This window comes from Lucilia sericata, unplaced genomic scaffold (genome assembly GCF_015586225.1).
Source record: "Lucilia sericata isolate MDLA Ls3-8-SP2 unplaced genomic scaffold, ASM1558622v1 Contig001936F_arrow, whole genome shotgun sequence".
Classification (NCBI taxonomy): Eukaryota; Metazoa; Arthropoda; class Insecta; order Diptera; family Calliphoridae; genus Lucilia; species Lucilia sericata.
Window position 1 is genome coordinate 42,501 of NW_023995811.1, and position 23,292 is coordinate 65,792.

The 23,292-nt window shown below is 28.6% G+C and overlaps 1 protein-coding gene and 1 non-coding gene across 2 annotated transcripts; one reads left to right on the forward strand and one right to left on the reverse strand.

The window, feature by feature from the left end:
- Positions 1 to 11,635: 11,635 nt before the first annotated feature.
- On the reverse strand, positions 11,636 to 11,800 carry LOC119613034. The gene has a single exon (XR_005232198.1). It is a non-coding gene; the product is annotated as a U1 spliceosomal RNA (small nuclear RNA).
- A 10,055-nt stretch (positions 11,801 to 21,855) lies between these two features.
- Positions 21,856 to 22,967, forward strand: LOC119613032 (pupal cuticle protein Edg-78E-like). The gene is made up of 2 exons (XM_037968974.1): positions 21,856 to 21,995; positions 22,188 to 22,967. Exons 1-2 carry the CDS (start codon positions 21,984 to 21,986, stop codon positions 22,605 to 22,607), a joined length of 432 nt encoding a protein of 143 aa, XP_037824902.1. The 5' UTR covers positions 21,856 to 21,983; the 3' UTR covers positions 22,608 to 22,967.
- Positions 22,968 to 23,292: the final 325 nt, after the last annotated feature.

The following is a 23,292-nucleotide window of genomic DNA, read 5'->3' on the forward strand; positions in this document are numbered from 1 at the left end:
ACATATATGTACCTAATACAAAACTGTGTCCTATTTAAACTATATAACGCTATTTATATTATATAACACTTAGGAATTCTATAGAGAAAAAGTATTTCTATTCCATAATACACATTTTTATGAAATATTCACAGATTTAATGTTTTTATAATAAGTCAAGCATTAATCCAATAATCTTTAACAGAAATTTCAACTCTGTTTAAAACAAAACGGAATATTAAAATTTTTTACTAATTTTATATATTTTTTTTATGTTTAAAACTAACCCGTGAGTTTTTTCTGAGAATTATACTCCACAATAGCATTAACATGACTGTTTTAATTTCTGTGAAAACGCGGCATAACAAACCCAAATAAACATCAACATTTTTTTTTAAACAATGTGCTATATTGAATAGTTAGTTCAACATATTTATCAGGTGGTTTGTAACATCTCAAAAAAAGTACTTTTTTAAAGACAAGAGTCAAGGTATTAGTGCCTTAACTGTTGCTTAGAAGACGAAAATTAATCTGTAAAAAAATCCATTTTTTTACAGATTAATGTACATAAATGCCCCTTTTCATCAGTTACAGCACAAGTTCCAATATATCAATCGCAAATCATATCTATATATTTAGTATAGCAATTTATCTAGTTGTTCACCACCCTGTATTATAATCGCTGTTAATGTTCATTTGCTTACGCTTCATTGTTATAGTTAAATATGTAAATTGAAATCGGAAAATGTTGTTTGTTGTACAAATTTGTGAATGTAAGTATATTTTTTTGTACCGGTGATTAAATTCTGTAGTACGGTTGCCACAACAAAGCTGATAGATAGAAAAACGCATACAGGTACAACTAACGCTCTTCTTCGCAAACAGGTTATGACATTTACTCTATACTCCAAATATTCAATGTGACAGTAAACTACAACTGAATGGATTTAAACTTCAAATCATACATTTAACAAATATCAGCAATGGATGTCATTTGTTATATGTTAATTAGCTATAGTCAAGAAATCGCAAGAGCCCTACAGCATGATAAGGGGTAAGATTAGTTTAAAGAAAATAACATGAACATTTATCGAAAATAGAAAGAGAATTTGTCCAAAATATTCTATAAAAAGAGAATTTATAGAAAACTTTCTATAAAAGGAGAATTTATCGAAATTTTTCTATAAAAAGAGAATTTATCGAAAAATTTTTTATAAAAAGAGAATTTATCGAAATTCTTCAAAGAGATAATTTATTAAAAATTTTCTATAAAAACACAATTTATCGAATTTTCTATAAAAAGAGAATTTTTCGAAAAATTTTCTATAAAAAAAGGGAATTTATCGAAAATTTCCTATAAAAAGATAATTTATCAAAAATTTTCTATTAAAAGAGAATTTATTGAAAATTATCTAAATAAAAGAGATTTTATCGAAATTTTCTTCCAAACGAGATTTTATCGAAGTTTTTCTATAAAAAGATAATTTATCGAAAAAGAAAAGAGAATTTTTTTTTTGTAAATTTTCTAATAAAAGAAAATGTATCGAAATTTTTAAATTTTTAAATGTTCAATAAAAAGAGAATTTATAGAAAATTTTCTATAAAAAAGAGAATTTATTGAAAATTTTCTGATAAAAGAGAATTTACGAAAGTTTTCTATAAAAAAAAAATTTATCGAAAATTTTCTATAAAGAGAGAATTTATCGAAAATTTTCTATAAAAGAGAATTTATCGAAAATTTTTGTTTATAAAAAGGGAATTTATCGAAAATTTTCTATAAAAAGAGAATTTATCGATAAATTTTTTTTAAAAAAGGGAATTTATCGAAAATTTTCTATAAAAAGAGAATTTATCGAAAATTTTCTATAAACAAAAGAGAATTTATCGAAAATTTTCTTTTAAAGGAGAATTTATCAAAAAATTTTCTATAAGAAGAGAATTCATCAAAAATTTGCTACAAAAAGAGAATTTATCGAATTTATGAAACGAGAATTTATTGCACATTTTCTATTAAAAGGGAATTTATCGAAAATTTTATATAATGAGATAATTTATGGAAAATTTTCTATAAAAAGATAATTTATCGAAAAATTTTTTATGAAAAGAGAATTTATCAAAAAAATTTGTATAAAAAGAGAATTTATCAAAAATGTTGTAAAAAGGAGAATTTATCGAAAAATTTTGTATAAAAAGTGAATTTATCGAAAAATTGTCTATAAAAAGAGAATTTATCAAAAAATTGTCTATAGAAAGAAATTTATCGAAACATTTTCTATAAAAAGAGATTTTATCAAAAAATTTTCTATAAAAAAGAGAATTTATCGAAAAATTTTCTATAAAAAAAGAATTTATCGAAAAATTTTCTATAAAAAAAGAATTTATCAAAAATTTTCTATAAAAAAATAATTTATCAAAAATTTTCTATAAAAAAATAATTTATCGAAAATTCTCTATAAAAAGAGAATTTTGTAGAAAATTCTCCATAAAAAGAGAATTTTGTCGAAAATTCTCCATAAATAGAGAATTTTGTCGAAAATTCTCCATAACAAGATAATTTTTTCAAAAATTCTCCATAAAAAGAGAATTTTTTCAAAAATTCTCCATAAAAAGAGAATTTTGTCGAAAATTCTCCATAAAAAGAGAATTTATCGAAAAATCTCCATAAAAATAGAATTTATCGAAAATTCTCTATAAAAAGAGAATTTATCGAAAATTCCCTTTAAGGAGAATTTATCGAAAATTCTCTATAAAAAGAGAATTTGTCCAAAATTCTCTATAAAAAGAGAATTTATCGAAAATTTTCTAATAAAAAGAGAATTTATAGAAAATTTTCTAATAAAAAGAGAATTTATCGAAAATTCTCTATAAAAAGAGAATTTAACGAAAAATTTCTATAAAAAGAGAATTTATCGAAATTCTCTATAAAAAGAGAATTTATCGAAAATTTTCTATAAAAAGAAAATTTATCAACAATTTTTTATAAAAAGAGAATTTAACGAAAAATTTTCTATAAAAAAGAGAATTTATCGAAAAATTTTCTACAAAAAAAGAATTTATCGAAAAATTTTCTATCAAAAAATAATTTATCGAAAAATTTTATATAAAAAAGAATTTATCGAAATTTTCTATAAAAGAATAATTTATCGAAAAATTTTCTATAAAAAAATAATTTATCGAAAATTTTATATAAAAGAGAATTTATAGAAAATTCTCTATAAAAAGAGAATTTATCGAAAATTCTCTATAAAAAGAGAATTTATGGAAAATTCTCTATAAAAAGAGAATTTATGGAAAATTCTCTATAAAAAGAGAATTTATGGAAAATTCTCTATAAAAAGAGAATTTATGGAAAATTCTCTATAAAAAGAGAATTTATTGAAAATTCTCTATAAAAAGAGAATTTATCGAAAATTCTCTATAAAAAGAGAATTTATCGAAAATTCTCTATAAAAAGAGAATTTATCGAAAATTCTCTATAAAAGAGAATTTATCGAAAATTCTCTATAAAAAGAGAATTTATCAAAAATTTTCTATAAAAAGAGTTTTTTTCGAAAATTTTCTATATAAAGAGAAAAAAATGCTTATTAAGAGAAATTTTCGAAAAATTTCTACAATAAAGAGATTTAAACAAAAATAGTTTATGGAAAGAAAACTGTAGGGCTAAATGTAATCGTCTAATATCAGTAGAAAATCTCTTAATTATTTGTTTACATATTTACCCCAAAAAAAATTTTAAAAACAATTTCGTTTATTATATTTGACAGCTAAAAATAAAACCAGTTTCGATTTTCAACGAAAACGAAAAAAAAATGTTAATTTTCAACAAATGAAAAATAGTATTGACTAATTTAGAATTCCATTTTTAATCGGTTTATTGTCAAACAGGCATTAGTCAACAGGTGAGAATGATTATAAATTTTTGTTTAGAAATAATTCAAAAACACATTTACCATCGAAAATTATGAATAATAAGAAGTTGTGTTTTATTATTAACCAAAAAAATTTAAATGTTAAAAGTTTAAGTATGTGTGATGATTGCATTAATATTTAATTAAGTAATGTTTTTAATTTAAATAGGATTTGAAGTGAACACTAATAATGCAATTAAAATGTGGAAGCGTTTAAGAAAAATAATTCTTAGACACATTTCTTGGGTAAAGGGTGGTGATAAAAGCAGGAATTAGTTAGTGAGTATTTAGGTCAATTTAAAAGTATCACATAATAAATAAATGAATAAAATTTATCAAAATTAAACTCAAATCTCCATTTAAGAAAAACCAGTTTTTTTACAAAAAAAAACTCCGGTTTATATAATTTGTTAATTTTTACAAAACAATAGATTTTATTTAAATTAGTAACAGGTAGGCATTGAAGTCATTTACAACTTTATTTAAAAACTTTTTAAAGTAAAGCAGTAAATCATTAAAAATGTTTACAAATTAAAATTTTACTCTTTATTTAATTATCTCTTGACATAATTTACATATAAAAAGCCATAAATTTACACTGCTGATAAAAAAACTCAAATAAAATTGAACAATAACTAATTTCAAATCAAAAAATCAAATTAAACACTTAAGTTAATAACAAAATAAAAATAATAATTAAAATATCATAATCCAAAAATAAAATCGAAAATAATCTCAAATAAATGTATCTTATTGATAATAGCCGCTAAAATGTTTTCAATAAAAAACGCGAAAAAAAATAAAAAAATAACAAAACTTAACAGCGTTAACGCCCTATGTGCAAAAAATAGTTTAATTTATTTTTTTAGTTGAATCAATTGTTATTTTATAAATAGTGTAATCCAGACAAAAATTTTTTAAATTAAAATTTAATTAAATTTATTTATTATTAAATATGCCAATTAATTGCGATTGATTGTATTTAGGTGGTTTTTAAACAAAAGTGCAGAGTTGAAAACAAATTATTTTGCTCATTATATAAAGGTCATCTTTTTTGTATTACAAGAAGACATTAAAAATGAAAAAAAGAAATTTTATAAATTTTCTTGAAAAAGAGAAATTTTATAAAATTTTCTGTAAGAACACAACTTTAAGAAAAATTTCCTTAAAAAGCAAAGAACTGAGCTGGAACTGAACTAGAAATGAAATAGAACTAAACTAGATCTGAAATAGAACTTAACTAGAACTGAACTAGAACTGAACTAGAACTGAACTAGAACTGAACTAGAACTGAACTAGAACTGAACTAGAACTGAACTAGAACTGAACTAGAACTGAACTAGAACTGAACTAGAACTGAACTAGAACTGAACTAGAACTGAACTAGAACTGAACTAGAACTGAACTAGAACTGAACTAGAACTGAACTAGAACTGAACTAGAACTGAACTAGAACTGAACTAGAACTGAACTAGAACTGAACTAGAACTGAACTAGAACTGAACTAGAACTGAACTAGAACTGAACTAGAACTGAACTAGAACTGAACTAGAACTGAACTAGCTGAACTAGAACTGACTAGAACTGAACTAGAACTGAACTAGAACTGAACTAGAACTAATAGAACTGAATAGAACTGAACTAGAACTGAACTAGAACTGAACTAGAACTGAACTAGAACTGAACTAGAACTGAACTAGAACTGAACTAGAACTGAACTAGAACTGAACTAGAACTGAACTAGAACTGAACTAGAACTGAACTAGAACTGAACTAGAACTGAACTAGAACTGAACTAGAACTGAACTAGAACTGAACTAGAACTGAACTAGAACTGAACTAGAACTGAACTAGAACTACTAGAATGACTAGAACTGAACTAGAACTGAACTAGAACTGAACTAGAACTGAATTAGAACTGAACTAGAACTGAACTAGAACTGAACTAGAACTGAACTAGAAACTGAACTAGAACTGAACTAGAACTGAAACTAGAACTGAACTAGAACTAACAGAAATGAACTAGAACTGAACTAGAACTGAACTAGAACTGAACTAGAACTGAACTAGAACTGAACTAGAACTGAACTAGAACTGAACTAGAACTGAACTAGAACTAAACTAGAACTGAACTAGAACTGAACTAGAACTGAACTAGAACTGAACTAGAACTGAACTAGAACTGAACTAGAACTGAACTAGAACTGAACTAGAACTGAACTAGAACTGAACTAGAACTGAACTAGAACTGAACTAGAACTGAACTAGAACTGAACTAGAACTGAACTAGAACTGAACTAGAACTGAACTAGAACTGAACTAGAACTGAATTAGAACTGAACTAGAACTGAACTAGAACTGAACTAGAACTGAACTAGAACTGAACTAGAACTGAACTAGAACTGAACTAGAACTGAACTAGAACTGAACTAGAATTGAACTAGAACTGAACTAGAACTGAACTAGAACCGAACTAGAACTGAACTAGAACTGAACTAGAACTGAACTAGAACTGAACTAGAACTGAACTGAACTAGAACTGAACTAGAACTGAACTAGAACTGAACTAGAACTGAACTAGAACTGAACTAGAACTGAACTAGAACTGAACTAGAACTCAACTAGAACTGAGATTTTAATAGCTTATTGGAGTTTTTAATATGTACTTATATGTAGGTATCTTCAGAAATAAATATTGGTAATTTTGTTAAGCTCGATTATTAACAAATAATTTACAATAAATCCCTGTGTAAGAATTAAAAATTCAAAATTTGATTACCCTAACTAACATATCACAATATGCGGAGTACATTCCAACACATTTCTTTACAGAAATGTTAAATTATAAAATATATATAGAAAAAAATTGAAATCATTAACTTTAACAGTCAATTATAGAGATTTTTTCGACAGAAATTATTTGTATGACACGCGTTTATGAGTGCGTGATACTTAAGTAGATAAAACAAAACGTTTTTAATGAATGACATAATTTAACACTATAGCTTAGTACTTCAAAATGTAACAATATTGAAAAAAATCTTACCAATTTTGTTCCATTAAAAACGTATTGGCTAAATTAACATCTATAAAGAGAAAAAAATGATAAAAATTAATGGTAATTTAAACTCATAGTAATAGATGAGCTAAAAAAAAAAAAAAAAAAAAAACTTAAAAAGATAATTGATAAATGACATATAAAAGTAACGATAATGAAAATGAAGAAAAAATTTTAAATAATTTCAAAAATGAAATTGAAAGTTATTTAAATCCAACCGGGAGGAGGGAGGGGAGTAATTTAAACAAATTACCCTAAGTTAAGAAATTCTCAGTTAGTTTTAGAGGTTCTGATTTTGAAACTCTATGATTTCTAGGTATCATTTTGGTATGTTTCACTTTGAAACGGTTTCAGCTACGTCTCTGGTAATGATATTACCCTCTACATTTTTTCCTGCTGTTAAATTATAATATACAGTTTCATTCATTCATATTGATGCCAATAGAAAACAAAATCAATGCATTTCAAAGCTGATGATGATGCCAATAACAATTATGATATGTATGTGTGTAGGTTTAATGTACACACATATGTACTACGTTTCTACATGTAGGAGCTTTAAAAAGAATGCAGACTTAATAACAAATCGTAAAAAAATATACTGAATTAAAACAATAATGTATCCGTCGATAGACTACACTAAAGACTACATTATTGACTAGACTATAGAATAGGACTATAGGACTACACTAGAGACTACATTATAGACTAGACTATAGTCTAATCTATTGTCTAGTCTATAGTCTAGTCTATAGTCTAGTCTATAGTCTAGTCTATAGTCTATAGTCTAGTCTATAGTCTAGTCTATAGTCTAATCTATAGTCTAGTCTATAGTCTTAGTCTATAGTCTAGTCTATAGTCTATTCTATAGTCTAGTCTATAGTCTAGTCTATAGTCTAGTCTATAGTCTAGTCTATAGTCTAATCTATAGTCTAATCTATAGTCTAGTCTATAGTCTAGTCTATAGTCTAGTCTATCTTTAGTAGTTCTATAGTCCTAGTCTATAGTCTAGTCTATAGTCTAGTCTATAGTCTAGTCTATAGTCTAGTCTATAGTCTAGTCTATAGTCTAGTCTATAGTCTATGTCTATAGTCTAGTCTATAGTCTAGTCTATAGTCTAGGTCTTATAGTCTAGTCTTATAGTCTAGTCTATAGTCTAGTCTATAGTCTAGTCTATAGTCTAGTCTATAGTCTAGTCTATAGTCTAGTCTATAGTCTAGTCTATAGTCTAGTCTATAGTATAGTCTATAGTCTAGTCTATAGTTAGTCTATAGTCTAGTCTATAGTCTAGTCTATAGTCTAGTCTATAGTCTAGTCTATAGTCTAGTCTATAGTCTAGTCTCTAGTCTAGTCTATAGTCTAGTCATAGCTAGTCTAAGTCTAGTCTTAGTTAGTCTATAGTCTAGTCTATAGTTAGTCTATAATCTAGTCTATAGTCTAGTCTATAATCTAGTTCTATAGTTCTAGTCTATTAGCTCTAGTCTATAGTCTAGTCTATAGTCTAGTCTATAGTCTAGTCTATAGTCTAGTCTATAGTCTAGTCTATAGTCTAGTCTATAGTCTAGTCTATAGTCAAGTCTATAGTCTAGTCTATAGTCTAGTCTATAGTCTAGTCTATAGTCTAGTTTATAGTCTAGTCTATAGTCTAGTCTATAGTCTAATCTATAGTCTAGTCTATAGTCTAGTCTATAGTCTAATCTATAGTCTAGTCTATAGTCTAGTCTATAGTCTAGTCTATAGTCTAGTCTATAGTCTAGTCTATAGTCTAGTCTATAGTCTAGTCTATAGTCTAGTCTATAGTCTAGTCTATAGTCTAGTCTATAGTCTAGTCTATAGTCTAGTCTATAGTCTAGTCTATAGTCTAGTCTATAGTCTAGTCTATAGTCTAGTCTATAGTCTAGTCTATAGTCTAGTCTATAGTCTAGTCTATAGTCTAGTCTATAGTCTATTCTATAGTCTAGTCTATAGTCTAGTCTATAGTCTAGTCTATAGTCTAGTCTATAGTCTAGTCTATAGTCTAGTCTATAGTCTAGTCTATAGTCTAGTCTATAGTCTAGTCTATAGTCTAGTCTATAGTCTAGTCTATAGTCTAGTCTATAGTCTAGTCTATAGTCTAGTCTATAGTCTAGTCTATTGTCTAGTCTATAGTCTAGTCTATAGTCTAGTCTATAGTCTAGTCTATAGTCTAGTCTATAGTCTAGTCTATAGTCTAGTCTATAGTCTAGTCTATAGTCTAGTCTATAGTCTAGTCTATAGTCCAGTCTATAGTCTAGTCTATAGTCTAGTCTATAGTCTAGTCTATAGTCTAGTCTATATCTAGTCTATAGTCTATCTATAGTCTATTCTATAGTCTAGTCTATAGTCTAGTCTATAGTCTAGTCTATAGTCTAGTCTATAGTCTAGTCTATAGTCTAGTCTATAGCCTAGTCTATAGCCTAGTCTATAGTCTAGTCTATAGTCTAGTCTATAGTCTAGTCTATAGTCTAGTCTATAGTCTAGTCTATAGTCTAGTCTATAGTCTAGTCTATAGTCTAGTCTATAGTCTAGTCTATAGTCTAGTCTATAGTCTAGTCTATAGTCTAGTCTATAGTCTAGTCTATAGTCTAGTCTATAGTCTAGTCTATAGTCTAGTCTATAGTCTAGTCTATAGTCTAGTCTATAGTCTAGTCTATCTCTAGTCTATAGTCTAGTCTATAGTCTAGTCTATAGTCTAGTCTATAGTCTAGTCTATAGTCTAGTCTATAGTCTAGTCTATAGTCTAGTCTATAGTCTAGTCTATAGTCTAGTCTATAGTCTAGTCTATAGTCTAGTCTATAGTCTAGTCTATAGTCTAGTCTATAGTCTAGTCTATAGTCTAGTCTATAGTCTAGTCTATAGTCTAGTCTATAGTCTAGTCTATAGACTAGACTATAGACTAGACTATAGCCTAGTCTATAGTCTAGTCTATAGTCTAGTCTATAGTCTAGTCTATAGTCTAGTCTATAGTCTAGTCTATAGTCTAGTCTATAGTCTAGTCTATAGTCTAGTCTATAGTCTAGTCTATCTCTAGTCTATAGTCTAGTCTATAGTCTATCTATAGTCTAGTCTATAGTCTAGTCTATAGTCTAGTCTATAGTCTAGTCTATAGTCTAGTCTATAGTCTAGTCTATAGTCTAGTCTATAGTCTAGTCTATAGTCTAGTCTATAGTCTAGTCTATAGTCTAGTCTATAGTCTAGTCTATAGTCTAGTCTATAGTCTAGTCTATAGTCTAGTCTATAGTCTAGTCTATAGTCTAGTCTATAGTCTAGTCTATAGTCTAGTCTATAGTCTAGTCTATAGTCTAGTCTATAGTCTAGTCTATAGTCTAGTCTATAGTCTAGTCTATAGTCTAGTCTATAGTCTAGTCTATAGTCTAGTCTATAGTCTAGTCTATAGTCTAGTCTATAGTCTAGTCTATAGTCTAGTCTATAGTCTAGTCTATAGTCTAGTCTATAGTCTAGTCTATAGTCTAGTCTATAGTCTAGTCTAGTCTAGTCTATAGTCTAGTCTATAGTCTAGTCTATAGTCTAGTCTATAGTCTAGTCTATAGTCTAATCTATAGTCTAATCTATAGTCTAGTCTATAGTCTAGTCTAGTCTAGTCTATAGTCTAGTCTATAGTCTAGTCTATAGTCTAGTCTATAGTCTAGTCTATAGTCTAGTCTATAGTCTAGTCTATAGTCTAGTCTATAGTCTAGTCTATAGTCTAGTCTATAGTCTAGTCTAGTCTATAGTCTAGTCTATAGTCTAGTCTATAGTCTAGTCTATAGTCTAGTCTATAGTCTAGTCTAGTCTATAGTCTAGTCTATAGTCTAGTCTAGTCTATAGTCTAGTCTATAGTCTAGTCTATAGTCTAGTCTATAGTCTAGTCTATAGTCTAGTCTATAGTCTAGTCTATAGTCTAGTCTATAGTCTAGTCTGTAGTCTAGTCTATCTAGTCTATAGTCTTGTCTATAGTCTTGTCTATAGTCTAGTCTATAGTCTAGTCTATAGTCTAGTCTATAGTCTAGTCTATAGTCTAGTCTATAGTCTAGTCTATAGTCTAGTCTATAGTCTAGTCTATAGTCTAGTCTATAGTCTAGTCTATAGTCTAGTCTATAGTCTAGTCTATAGTCTAGTCTATAGTCTAGTCTATAGTCTAGTCTATAGTCTAGTCTATAGTCTAGTCTATAGTCTAGTCTATAGTCTAGTCTATAGTCTAGTCTATAGTCTAGTCTATAGTCTAGTCTATAGTCTAGTCTATAGTCTAGTCTATAGTCTAGTCTATAGTCTAGTCTATAGTCTAGTCTATAGTCTAGTCTATAGTCTAGTCTATAGTCTAGTCTATAGTCTAGTCTATAGTCTAGTCTATAGTCTAGTCTATAGTCTAGTCTATAGTCTAGTCTATAGTCTAGTCTATAGTCTAGTCTATAGTCTAGTCTATAGTCTAGTCTATAGTCTAGTCTATAGTCTAGTCTATAGTCTAGTCTATAGTCTAGTCTATAGTCTAGTCTATAGTCTAGTCTATAGTCTAGTATAGCTAGTCTATAGTCTAGTCTATAGTCTAGTCTATAGTCTAGTCTAGCTAGTCTATAGTCTAGTCTACAGTCTAGTCTATAGTCTAGTCTATAGTCTAGTCTATTATAATTTCTCAAATTTTATTTAGTTTACATTGAAATCAATTACACAAATATCGGGACGGCATCTAAGGCCATTCCCGGCTACCAAAAATTATACGCATCCACTATTCTCGTTCGGAATATTGGCAAGGTGTACAAAGTCGTAAGGTGCAATGACCAAGCCACTCTTTGGGGGAGCCGCCTTCATGATCACGGTAGCCCCTACGTGATGTAAGTATTTATATTTTCGCCAACATAAAACTTAACTATTTATTCGAAATTTTTAATAAACTTAATGGGAATTACTACAAAGGGGACACAAGATGTAGACAACTTTTAAGGATGAAACTTTTAAAAGCACTTAAAAGGGTTGAAGAAAATAATATCCTAGTTGAAAAACTAACCCTTTTTCTTCGTCTCTAGAAATAATTTACATATTTCTCAATTAACCCTTTTACTTTTCATTTTACCACCCAAAAAAAACAATTAAAAGCACTGTCAGTTTAAAATAATAGACAAGTTAAACTTAAGAACTATTTAGTACTTGTGTAAATATTTTCGCTCCAAGTGATGCTAGAGAGCAATAGTCACAACCGGTATACGCTGTCGTCTGATGCTTACCCACAAGATGTGTCTGTTGTGGCTGAGATTGTGGGGGGGTGGGTAAGATGTCCACACGGTAATGGTTAGCTTTGAGCGATACAAAAGCTTTTGTGTGAAATTGAAAATTTAAACTTAACAAATTTTGAGGAGGTATTTAGTGTGTTATTTTAGCTCATTAAATAGAACTATAGAGCTTTTGTGCTTAAATTTTTGGTAATCGTAAGTTTTGGTATCTTGCTATTGGAGTTCACATATTGACCCCTCGTAACTAAAATTTTTTTCCAACTGGAAATAATGATTAACTGAACGGTATTTTTATTGTGTTAACAATTGTAGTTAATAGATAGCAACTGGTCTGATTGTATGTTTTTGAAAGGCCAATGTCCAAAAATGAGCTAAGAAATCTGACCCTATAGTTTCAATAATGAAAAAATTTAAAAAAATTTAATTTTAAACTCAATTGGAATAAACAAAATATTAAAAAAAAATAGTTCTTAAGTTGTTTTTATCTAATAATTGTAACACTCAGTACCTTTTAATGTTTTTAGGGTGCTTAAATATGCATAAAGGGTTAATTGTAAAATATGTAAATTAGTTCTTTAGAAAAAAAAAAAAGAAACACGTTTTTAACTAGGATATTTTCTTCAACCCTTTCAAAATATTTTAAAGTTTTTTATCTTTAATAGTTTATATCTATTTGCTTTATTAAAATTTTGACTTTTAGCTACAATTCCCATTTAGTTTAAAAAATCTTTACTATAATTTGTTAAGTTTGCAGTGAGCAAAGCAGACACATTTACGCCGTATGGCCATGAAGACATCACCCCCTTGTGGTATGATTTGATCATTGCAAATTACTACATACATACATTAACAATTTCTACGTACTTTTAATTCTCTAGTATGCATAGGCTCAATTAAATCCAGAGAAAAAAAATTCTAATAATAGTTGTAGTTTCGACCAGGCATGGAAAATTAAAATTCTGATTTGAATAACATAAATATAACAAATTGAGTACTTATTACGTTTTAAAGTGTTAAACTAAATTTCCTACAGACAAGACCAAGCATGGAAAATTGAAATTTTAAAATATTACATTTTAGGTTTTAAAGTACTACATTAATTTGCCACTAGACTATAGACTGATCCATAACTAGACTATAGGCTACCTCGGTACCCCCACAACTTATTCGGTACTTTTTCTAACTAATACTTAATAACTTTTGATAAGAAGTTCACATAGTATTTCCGTCTGTGTATATTCTAGTCTACAGTCTAGTCTATAGCCTAGTGTATAGCTAGTCTATAGTCTAGTCTATAGTCCTAGTCTATAGTCTAGTCTATAGTCTAGTCTATAGTCTAGTCTATAGTCTAGTCTATGGTCTAGTCTATAGTCTGGTCTAGTCTAGTCTATAGTCTAGTCTATAGTCTAGTCTATAGTCTAGTCTATAATCTAGTCTATAGTCTAGTCTATAGTCTAGTCTATAATCTAGTCTATAGTCTAGTCTATAGTCTAGTCTATAATCTAGTCTATAGTCTAGTCTATAGTCTAGTCTATAGTCTATGTCTGTAGTCTAGTCTATAGTCTAGTCTATACTCTAGTCTATAGTCTAGTCTATACTCTAGTCTATATAGTCGAGTCTATAGTCTAGTCTATAGTCTAGTCTATACTCTAGTCTATAGTCTAGTCTATAGTCTAGTCTATAGCTAGTCTAGTCTGTCTATAGTCAGTCTATAGTCTAGTCTATAGTCTAGTCTATAGTCTAGTCTATAGATAGTTCTAGTCTATAGTCTAGTCTATAGTCTAGTCTAGTCTAGTCTAGTCTAGTCTATTAGTCTAGTCTATAGTCTAGTCTATAGTCTAGTCTATAGTCTAGTCTAGTCTAGTCTATAGTCTAGTCTATAGTCAGTCTATAGTCTATGGTCTAGTCTATAGCTCAGTCTATAGTCTAGTTCTTAGTCTAGTCTATAGTCTAGTCTATAGTCTAGTCTATAGTCTAGGTCTATAGTCTGTCTATAGTCTAGTCTATAGTCTAGTCTATAGTCTAGTCTATAGTCTAGTCTATAGTCTGTCTATAGTCTAGTCTATAGTCTAGTCTATAGTCTAGTCTATAGTCTAGTCTATAGTCTAGTTATAGTCTTAGTCTATAGTCTAGTCTATAGTCTAGTCTATAGTCTAGTCTATAGTCTAGTCTATAGTCTAGTCTATAGTCTAGTCTATTAGTCTAGTATAGTCATAGTCTATAGTCTAGTCTAGTAGTCTAGTCTCGTCTATAGTCTAGTCTATAGTCTAGTCTATAGTCTAGTCTATAGTCTAGTCTATAGTCTAGTCTATAGTCTAGTCTATAGTCTAGTCTATAGTCTAGTCTATAGTCTAGTCTAGTCTATAGTCTAGTCTATAGTCTAGTCTATAATCTAGTCTATAGTCTATAGTCTAGTCTATAGTCTAGTCTATAGTCTAGTCTATAGTCTAGTCTATAGTCTAGTCTATAGTCTAGTCTATAGTCTAGTCTATAGTCTAGTCTATAGTCTAGTCTATAGTCTAGTCTATAGTCTAGTCTATAGTCTAGTCTATAGTCTAGTCTATAGTCTAGTCTATAATCTAGTCTATAATCTAGTCTATAGTCTAGTCTATAGTCTAGTCTATAGTCTAGTCTATAGTCTAGTCTATAGTCTAGTCTATAGTCTAGTCTATAGTCTAGTCTATAGTCTAGTCTATAGTCTAATCTAGTCTATAGTCTAGTCTATAGTCTAGTCTATAGTCTAGTCTATAGTCTAGTCTATAGTCTAGTCTATAGTCTAGTCTATAGTCTAGTCTATAGTCTAGTCTATAGTCTAGTCTATAGTCTAGTCTATAGTCTAGTCTATAGTCTAGTCTACAGTCTAGTCTATAGTCTAGTCTATAGTCTAGTCTATGGTCTAGTGTATAGTCTAGTCTATAGTCTAGTCTATAGTCTAGTCTATAGTCTAGTCTATAGTCTAGTCTATAGTCTAGTCTATAGTCTAGTCTATAGTCTAGTCTATAGTCTAGTCTATAGTCTAGTCTATAGTCTAGTCTATAGTCTAGTCTATAGTCTAGTCTATAGTCTAGTCTATAGTCTAGTCTATAGTCTAGTCTATAGTCTAGTCTATAGTCTAGTCTAGAGTCTAGTCTGTAGTCTAGTCTATAGTCTAGTCTAGAGTCTAGTCTGTAGTCTAGTCTATAGTCTAGTCTATAGTCTAGTCTATAGTCTAGTCTATAGTCTAGTCTATAGTCTAGTCTATAGTCTAGTCTATAGTCTAGTCTATAGTCTAGTCTATAGTCTAGTCTATAGTCTAGTCTATAGTCTAGTCTATAGTCTAGTCTATAGTCTAGTCTATAGTCTAGTCTATAGTCTAGTCTATAGTCTAGTCTATAGTCTAGTCTATAGTCTAGTCTATAGTCTAGTCTATAGTTTAGACTATAGTCTAGTCTATAGTATAGTCTATAGTTTAGTCTATAGTCTAGTCTATAGTCTAGTCTATAGTCTAGTCTATAGTCTAGTCTATAGTCTAGTCTATGGTCTAGTCTATAGTCTAGTCTATAGTCTGGTATATAGTCTAGTCTATAGTGTAGTCTATAGTCTAGTCTATAGTGTAGTATATAGTCTAGTCTAGTCTTTAGTCTGGTCTATAGTCTAGTCTGGTCTATAGTTTAGTCTGGTCTATAGTCCAGTCTATAGTCTAGTCAATAGTGTAGTCTATAGTCTAGTCTTTAGTCTATTCTATAGTCTATTCTATAGACTAGTCCATAGTCTAGTCAATAGTCTATTCTTTGGTCTAGTCTATAGTGAATGGACTTTTCTATAGTCTAGATTAGAGATTGTTCTTTAACAAAGACCATAGTCAAATTTAATATAAGAAAAAAATTCATTTAATAAAGAAACAAAAACAAATTTGTACTAGTTATTTCAAATCACTCACCTTTTTCTTTTGTTGTTCTTCCATTTGTAGGTATTTGATACAAAAACAATATTTTTAATTTACAACACATACTTATTACATATTTACACACCAACTCTTTTTCTTTTTTTATTACTTTTCACACCTTTTCCTTAGACTTTTTTTCAAGCTAAATTCTTTCATTCCAAACTCTTCCTCTATCCAATTTGATTAACGCTTTCTCATCACTTTACAAAACGAATGGCACGACAAAAGAAAACCGGCGCTCGGCCTTACAAAATTGCATTGAATTTTTGGCAAATTTTAAAACACTTTTTTAAACTAATAATTTAACACTTTTTATAAACCTTTGTCCCGAATGGTGTTTATAAACAATTTTCAACAAAAATATTTAAATATTAACAATTAATTAAGGCTTTAGATTTATTTAAACAGGACTATTAACATTTTACAACCGCACACTTTAGAAATTTTTAGCAACTAAAGAAGAAGATAAATAACGAAAGCAACAAATGGGAAGAGAAATTGTCATTGTTGTTGTTCATATTAGTACTCAATTTAAAGAGCAAATATCTAATAACAATAACAACAACTGCAATAAGAGACGGATGCTTTTCATTATTGTTCCATTTCATTATTTTTCTTAATACTTATTTCTAAAGTTTTCGGTTGTTTAGGCTTATTGTTAATAATATGTTAAATGTCAATTTATATCGGTATATAAAAATATTTATGAAAATAGTTTTAGAAATTAGTAAAAAGTTGCCATTTGCCAAATTTGTTAAGTCAATTGTAGAAGGCGGTCGTTGTTTTTTGGTTTCCAAGCATTCAAACTGGAAAGAAGGTGTTAATAATACATTAATATGTTGTTGTTATTACTTTATTATTTAAAGAAGAAATTGTAGGTACATATGGGAGCAAAATTGGAGAAAAATTTAATTATTGTGTTTCAGCTGTGAAATAAGGAGACAACTACAACAACAACAAGTAAGAATGTTATATTCGGTTATGCCGAATCTTATATACCCTTCATCATAGTGTATTTAAAATATATAAATTTTGTAAAATTAAAATTTATTTAATTTTCCCTATCATATCATTATTAAGCAATAGCAAAACATAATGAACAACAACAACGCTAAACGAAATAAACACACAAAAAAACAAAATACACAAGGCATTAATGCCAGTGTGACCATTTTGGCATTTTTGCAGCTAGATTTAGCATTTTTTATTTTGATTTAGCTATAAAATTTTAATTTAGCATTTGGCATTTTATTTAGCATTTTTATAAAATATTTTTAGCATTTTTAGCTTTTTTTGCAATTTTAGTATATAAACAAAAAAAAGACGAATTTTTGCAAAAAAGTTTTATATTGGAAATAGGTTTAATCGGAAAAAATCAGAATTAAATGCCTACCCAAACACAAGTAACAAGAAATATGAGAAATGTATTAATTTACACTGTAATTCAAAATAATACAAAAAGATTCATGAAGATAAATAACTTAAAATTACGCCAATACAAGTGAATACTTTAAAATGTTGTATTCTAAAATATTTTTCTGGAACCCAATGCTTTTTTAAATTCGAGGTGATAGAAATAATTCAAGAGATTTCATATATTTTTACAAATACGTTCAGTACGCTATTTTACAAACTAATACTTTTTGTTTGCTCATGGAATGAAACATATAATTTTGGAAAAGGCTATGTATGACGGGTAATTAACAAATTTTATTTTTTCCTATACGAAATAAAGAGGTTTTAATTTTTATCATCCTTCAGGAGTTCTTGTTAATTTATTGAAAATAAGTATTGAAAAAAATCAATAATATATAATTAAGACTTTCTCATCCTACTTTATGTTCTTTTTATTTTTAACAAATTTTTAGTAATTTTGTTGTGACGTTTTTTTTTAATTAAAAAAAATACATACATTTCGAAAATATTATTGACAATTTATTCCAGAATTACAATTACTGATTTGAATATATCTCTCAATTCATTTCATACATTCTCATATATATTTTTCCGAAAAAAATCTTGGAAGTATGAGTTATAAACCTGACATCTATTCACCGAGATTTAAAATTATTTCAACGGAATTTTCAATATTTTTGTGACATGAAAACCATTTTTAAAGTGTTTTGAGGAAGACAAATAAAATTGTTTATATAAAAAAAGTAAAACTAGAAATATTATACTTTTCCTTCCGAAAACACATATAGGTTTTATACCATGAGCAACTAGTGTAATTAATAGAGTTTTTATGTAATTTTTGCATTCAGAAATATTTTAAAGTTAGAGACATTACATATTGCTAAATTTTAAAATAATTTTTAGCATTTCTGTTTATCTTAATACCACGGAACTTAATTTTTTACCCTACTCCACTATACTACGTTTGAGTATACTAATCGGTTAAGAATCATTTTCTGAATCGATTAAGCCATGTAAGTCTGACCGTCTGGTAGAGGTTGAAATGTTCAAAACAATAAGCACGTATGCTTTTTGATCCAATAACAAAACCTTTTAAAAATTGTTAAAGTCCGTCCTTTATTTTACCTAGCCCCCATACATATACAAATGTATAAAGCCTTTCTCAGAAAATTAGTTTAAATATATCGGAACCAAGGTTCAATTCAACATAAATGCTTTATTACGAAAAATAATCAAATTTTATACTCATATGGTCAACCACGGCAGAATATACTTTCTTACTTGTTATAAATTGCAATGAATTTCAGTTACAAATTAATATGAATTGTTCATAAAAACACTTAAAAATTTTAGCATTTTTTGGCATTTTAAAATCAATTTAGCATTTTTTCTAGCATTATTTTGGATGGGATTTAGCCGCAACATTTTTGAGACCTGGTCACACTGCAAGGCAGTAAATTTTACTGAGTAAAAGCAAAGACATCCAAACATACGAATGAAAATACACAAAACACAAAAGCAAAATACACAACGCAATGAAACCAACAGACATCCAAACATACGAAACTGAATACACCAAGAAAACAAAAACAAAATACACAACGCAATGAAACACACAGAAAACCAAACATACGAAACGAAATACTAACAAAAAGCAATGAATAAGCAGTGTTGTTGTTGCCTATTATGAAAGCATGACAAAAAATGTCTTTTTTATTGAATTTTCAGAGGTGGTCTCGGATTTTTGCTTATATCTCCGCTGTTTATGGATGGATTTTGCTGATTTTAAATAGGAAACTTCGCGAAGGCATGTCTGATAAGTAACTTGTAACAAACTAAATTAATTTTCCACTAGACTATAGACCAGTCTAGACAATAGACTATACTATAGACTAGGCTATAAACTAGACTATAGACTAGATTATAGACTAGACTATAGACTAGACTATAGACTAGACTATAGACTAGACTATAGACTAGACTATAGACTAGACTATAGACTAGACTATAGACTAGACTATAGACTAGACTATAGACTAGACTATAGACTAGACTATAGACTAGACTATAGACTAGACTATAGACTAGACTATAGACTAGACTAGACTAGACTATAGACTAGACTATAGACTAGACTAGACTATAGACTAGACTATAGACTAGACTATAGACTAGACTATAGACTAGACTATAGACTAGACTATAGACTAGACTATAGACTAGACTATAGACTAGACTATAGACTAGACTATAGACTAGACTATAGACTAGACTATAGACTAGACTATAGACTAGGACTATAGACTTAGACTATAGACTAGACTATAGACTAGACTATAGACTAGACTATAGACTAGACTATAGACTAGACTATAGACTAGACTATAGACTAGACTATAGACTAGACTATAGACTAGACTATAGACTAGACTATAGACTAGACTATAGACTAGACTATAGACTAGACTATAGACTAGACTATAGACTAGACTAGACTAGACTAGACTATAGACTAGACTATAGACTAGACTATAGACTAGACTATAGACTAGACTGTAGACTAGACTATAGACTAGACTATAGACTAGACTATAGACTAGACTGTAGACTAGACTATAGACTAGACTATAGACTAGACTATCGACTAGACTATCGACTAGACTATAGACTAGGCTATAGACTAGACTATTGACTAGCCTGTAGATTAGACTATATATAGACTAGACTATAGCCTGGACTATAGACATAGACTAGACTATAGATCAGACTATAGAGTAGACTAGACTATAGATTAGACTATAGACTAGACTATAGATTAAACTGTAGACTAGACAAAGTTAGTTAGTTAGTTATTTATTTGGTTAGTTAGTTAGTTAGTTAGTTAGTTAGTTAGTTAGTTAGTTAGATATAGTTAGTTAGTAGTTAGTTAGTTAGTTAGTTAGTTAGTAGTTAGTTAGTTAGTTAGTTAGTAGTAGTTAGTTAGTTAGTTAGTTAGTTAGTTTAGTTAGTTAGTTAGTTAGTAGTTAGTTAGTAGTTAGTTAGTTAGTTAGTTAGTTTAGTTAGTTAGTTAGTTCGTTGTAGTTAGTTAGTTAGTTAGTTAGTTAGTAGTTAGTTAGGTAGTTAGTTAGTTAGTTAGTTAGTTAGTAGTTAGTTAGTTAGTTAGTTAGTTAGTTAGTTAGTTAGTTAGTTAGTTAGTTAGTTAGTTAGTAGTTAGTTAGTAGTTAGTTAGTTAGTTAGTTAGTTAGTTAGTTAGTTAGTAGTTAGTTAGGTAGTTAGATAGTTAGTTAGTTAGTTAGTTAGTAGTTAGTTAGTTAGTTAGTAGTTAGTTAGTTAGTAGTTAGTTAGTTAGTTAGTTAGTTAGTTAGTTAGTTAGTTAGTTAGTTAGTTAGTTGTTAGTTCGTTAGTTAGTTAGTTAGTTAGTTAGTTAGTTAGTTAGTGTAGTTAGTTAGTTAGTTAGTTAGTTAGTTAGTTAGTTAGTTAGTTAGTAGTTAGTTAGTTAGTTAGTTAGTTAGTTAGTTAGTAGTTAGTTAGTTAGTTAGTTAGTTAGTAGTTAGTTAGTTAGTTAGTAGTTAGTTAGTTAGTTAGTTAGTTAGTTAGTTAGTTAGTTAGTTAGTTAGTTAGTTAGTTACTTCATCCATTTTCTCCATTGTACTTCTTTTACTTTCAATTTAAATAAAACATTCTTTTAAATAACTGCCATAACTTTGGTATTTATCACAACATTTTTTTTTTGTGTTTCCAAAAATTGTAACACTAAACATTAGCTGCAAATTGTTTAAACATAAAACGAAAATAAATTATATTTAAATACAAGCATCTTTTTCCGCTTAATGTTTGAAAATTTAAAGTTTAATAGGGGATTAAGAGAGCACAAACACCAATAAACATTAAAAAAAAACAGTTAAATTTTAAAATGTACATATGTGTTTGAGTTTTAAGTATGAATGAAGTTTTAGATACTTAGATAAATTTAATATTAGCAAGAAAAACACAATTTTTAGTTAATAGTGTTGGCTGACATGTCTTACCCACTAACAAATAATTCCGTAATCATCAACATCGTCGACATCATCATCCACTGCATGATCTCTATTTGAAATCTAAAGCCAGAGTTGAAATAAACACATACATGTTTAGGTACTTACTTACACATTTAAAAAAGATCTTGTACAATTATTACCAGTTTATAGATACATTAAGTAAATATGTAGTGAACAGAAAAATACTTTAAAGTGTAAAATTATTAATTTGTTGTGTATGATTTTTTGTTAATAATTTTTTTCGGTTTTTTTTTTCGATTTGCAATATTTTAATTTTGAGTTTTGAGGGATTGTGTGCAATTAAATTCTGCGCATATAAATATGTGCACATTTGCCACAAATACTTTATAAACACTTTAGATCTTTAAGATTTAACATCAATAACAAATTCTCATTTACCTTAACTCAACAAAAATGTTCAAAATTGTAAGTTTCCTGTTAAAGGAAGAACAGAAAAAAATCTATAAATAAAATCAAGCAGTAATTAAATTATTTCTAACCTCCTGCCTTAATGTTCTATACGAAATACATTTCAAGGACTCTTCAAGGCAGGAGCTTTAAAACAATTAATTATAATGAAATTTGTTTCTTCTCTTCTCTATTCACAATATATTACAGCTCATTGTTTCTTTAGCCATTTGTGGTTGTGCCTTGGCTGTTGATTATCAGGCTGAAACCCGTAATTTCGTTAACGAAATCAAAGAGGATGGCAGCTACAATTATCAATTCGATACCACCAATGGTATTGCCCAGCAGGAGTCTGGTGTTGGTGGCCACTATGCCACCGGCTCTTCTCAATACTACTCGCCTGAGGGTGAATTGATTCAATTGACTTATACTGCCGATGAAAATGGTTTCCAACCACAAGGTGCTCATTTGCCTACACCACCACCAATTCCAGAAGCTATTTTAAAATCATTGGAATACATTCGCACTCATCCCTATCATGAGGAGCAACAATATCAGCAACCAGCCGCCGCCAAACAATACGGCAATCAGCAACAACAACAACATCAAGGTCCCTATCGTAAATTCTAATTTAGTGAAATAACAATTGTACGTGATTGCGATATTTGCTGTGATTTCATTCTTGTCTGTCTATCTATCTAATCCATCTATCTGTCAATAGGAAAAATCTTCTGTTTATGTTGTTTGCTCCTTTGGAACACTCACATTCCTACATTTACAAAATGTATTTGTATAGTAATACCGCCATAAATATTTTTTTTACTACAACATATACATGAACACTTAGCCATACATATAAATACTACACAATATTCATACTTGTATAGTACATCTTATACATACACACATCCAACATCCTTATCCTTAATATCCTTGTTTTATACATTTTTGTGAATAGTGAGAATAAAAAGAACATGATTTTGTTATAAATATTTGTTTGTTAAAAACAAAATATTGTCATCAAGAATAACATACTATAATGTTTTATTTACAATATTGAAGAAACAGTAATAATATAATTTTTGCAAAGGATTTGCTTAAGGATTTAAAATACTTATAATAAAAGTATATTTTGTCATTGTGAGAAATAGCAATTTGTATATGCATATGCGTCTCATCTTATAAATTTTTAGCAATTTGTCAAAAATTTTAAAATCCTTATGGTTATTAATCAGATCCGAAGAAATACGCCTAAGCCACATCGGGCAGACGGAGAAAGCCTGTTAATGACAGAGAAAATTTACAATAAATTTAA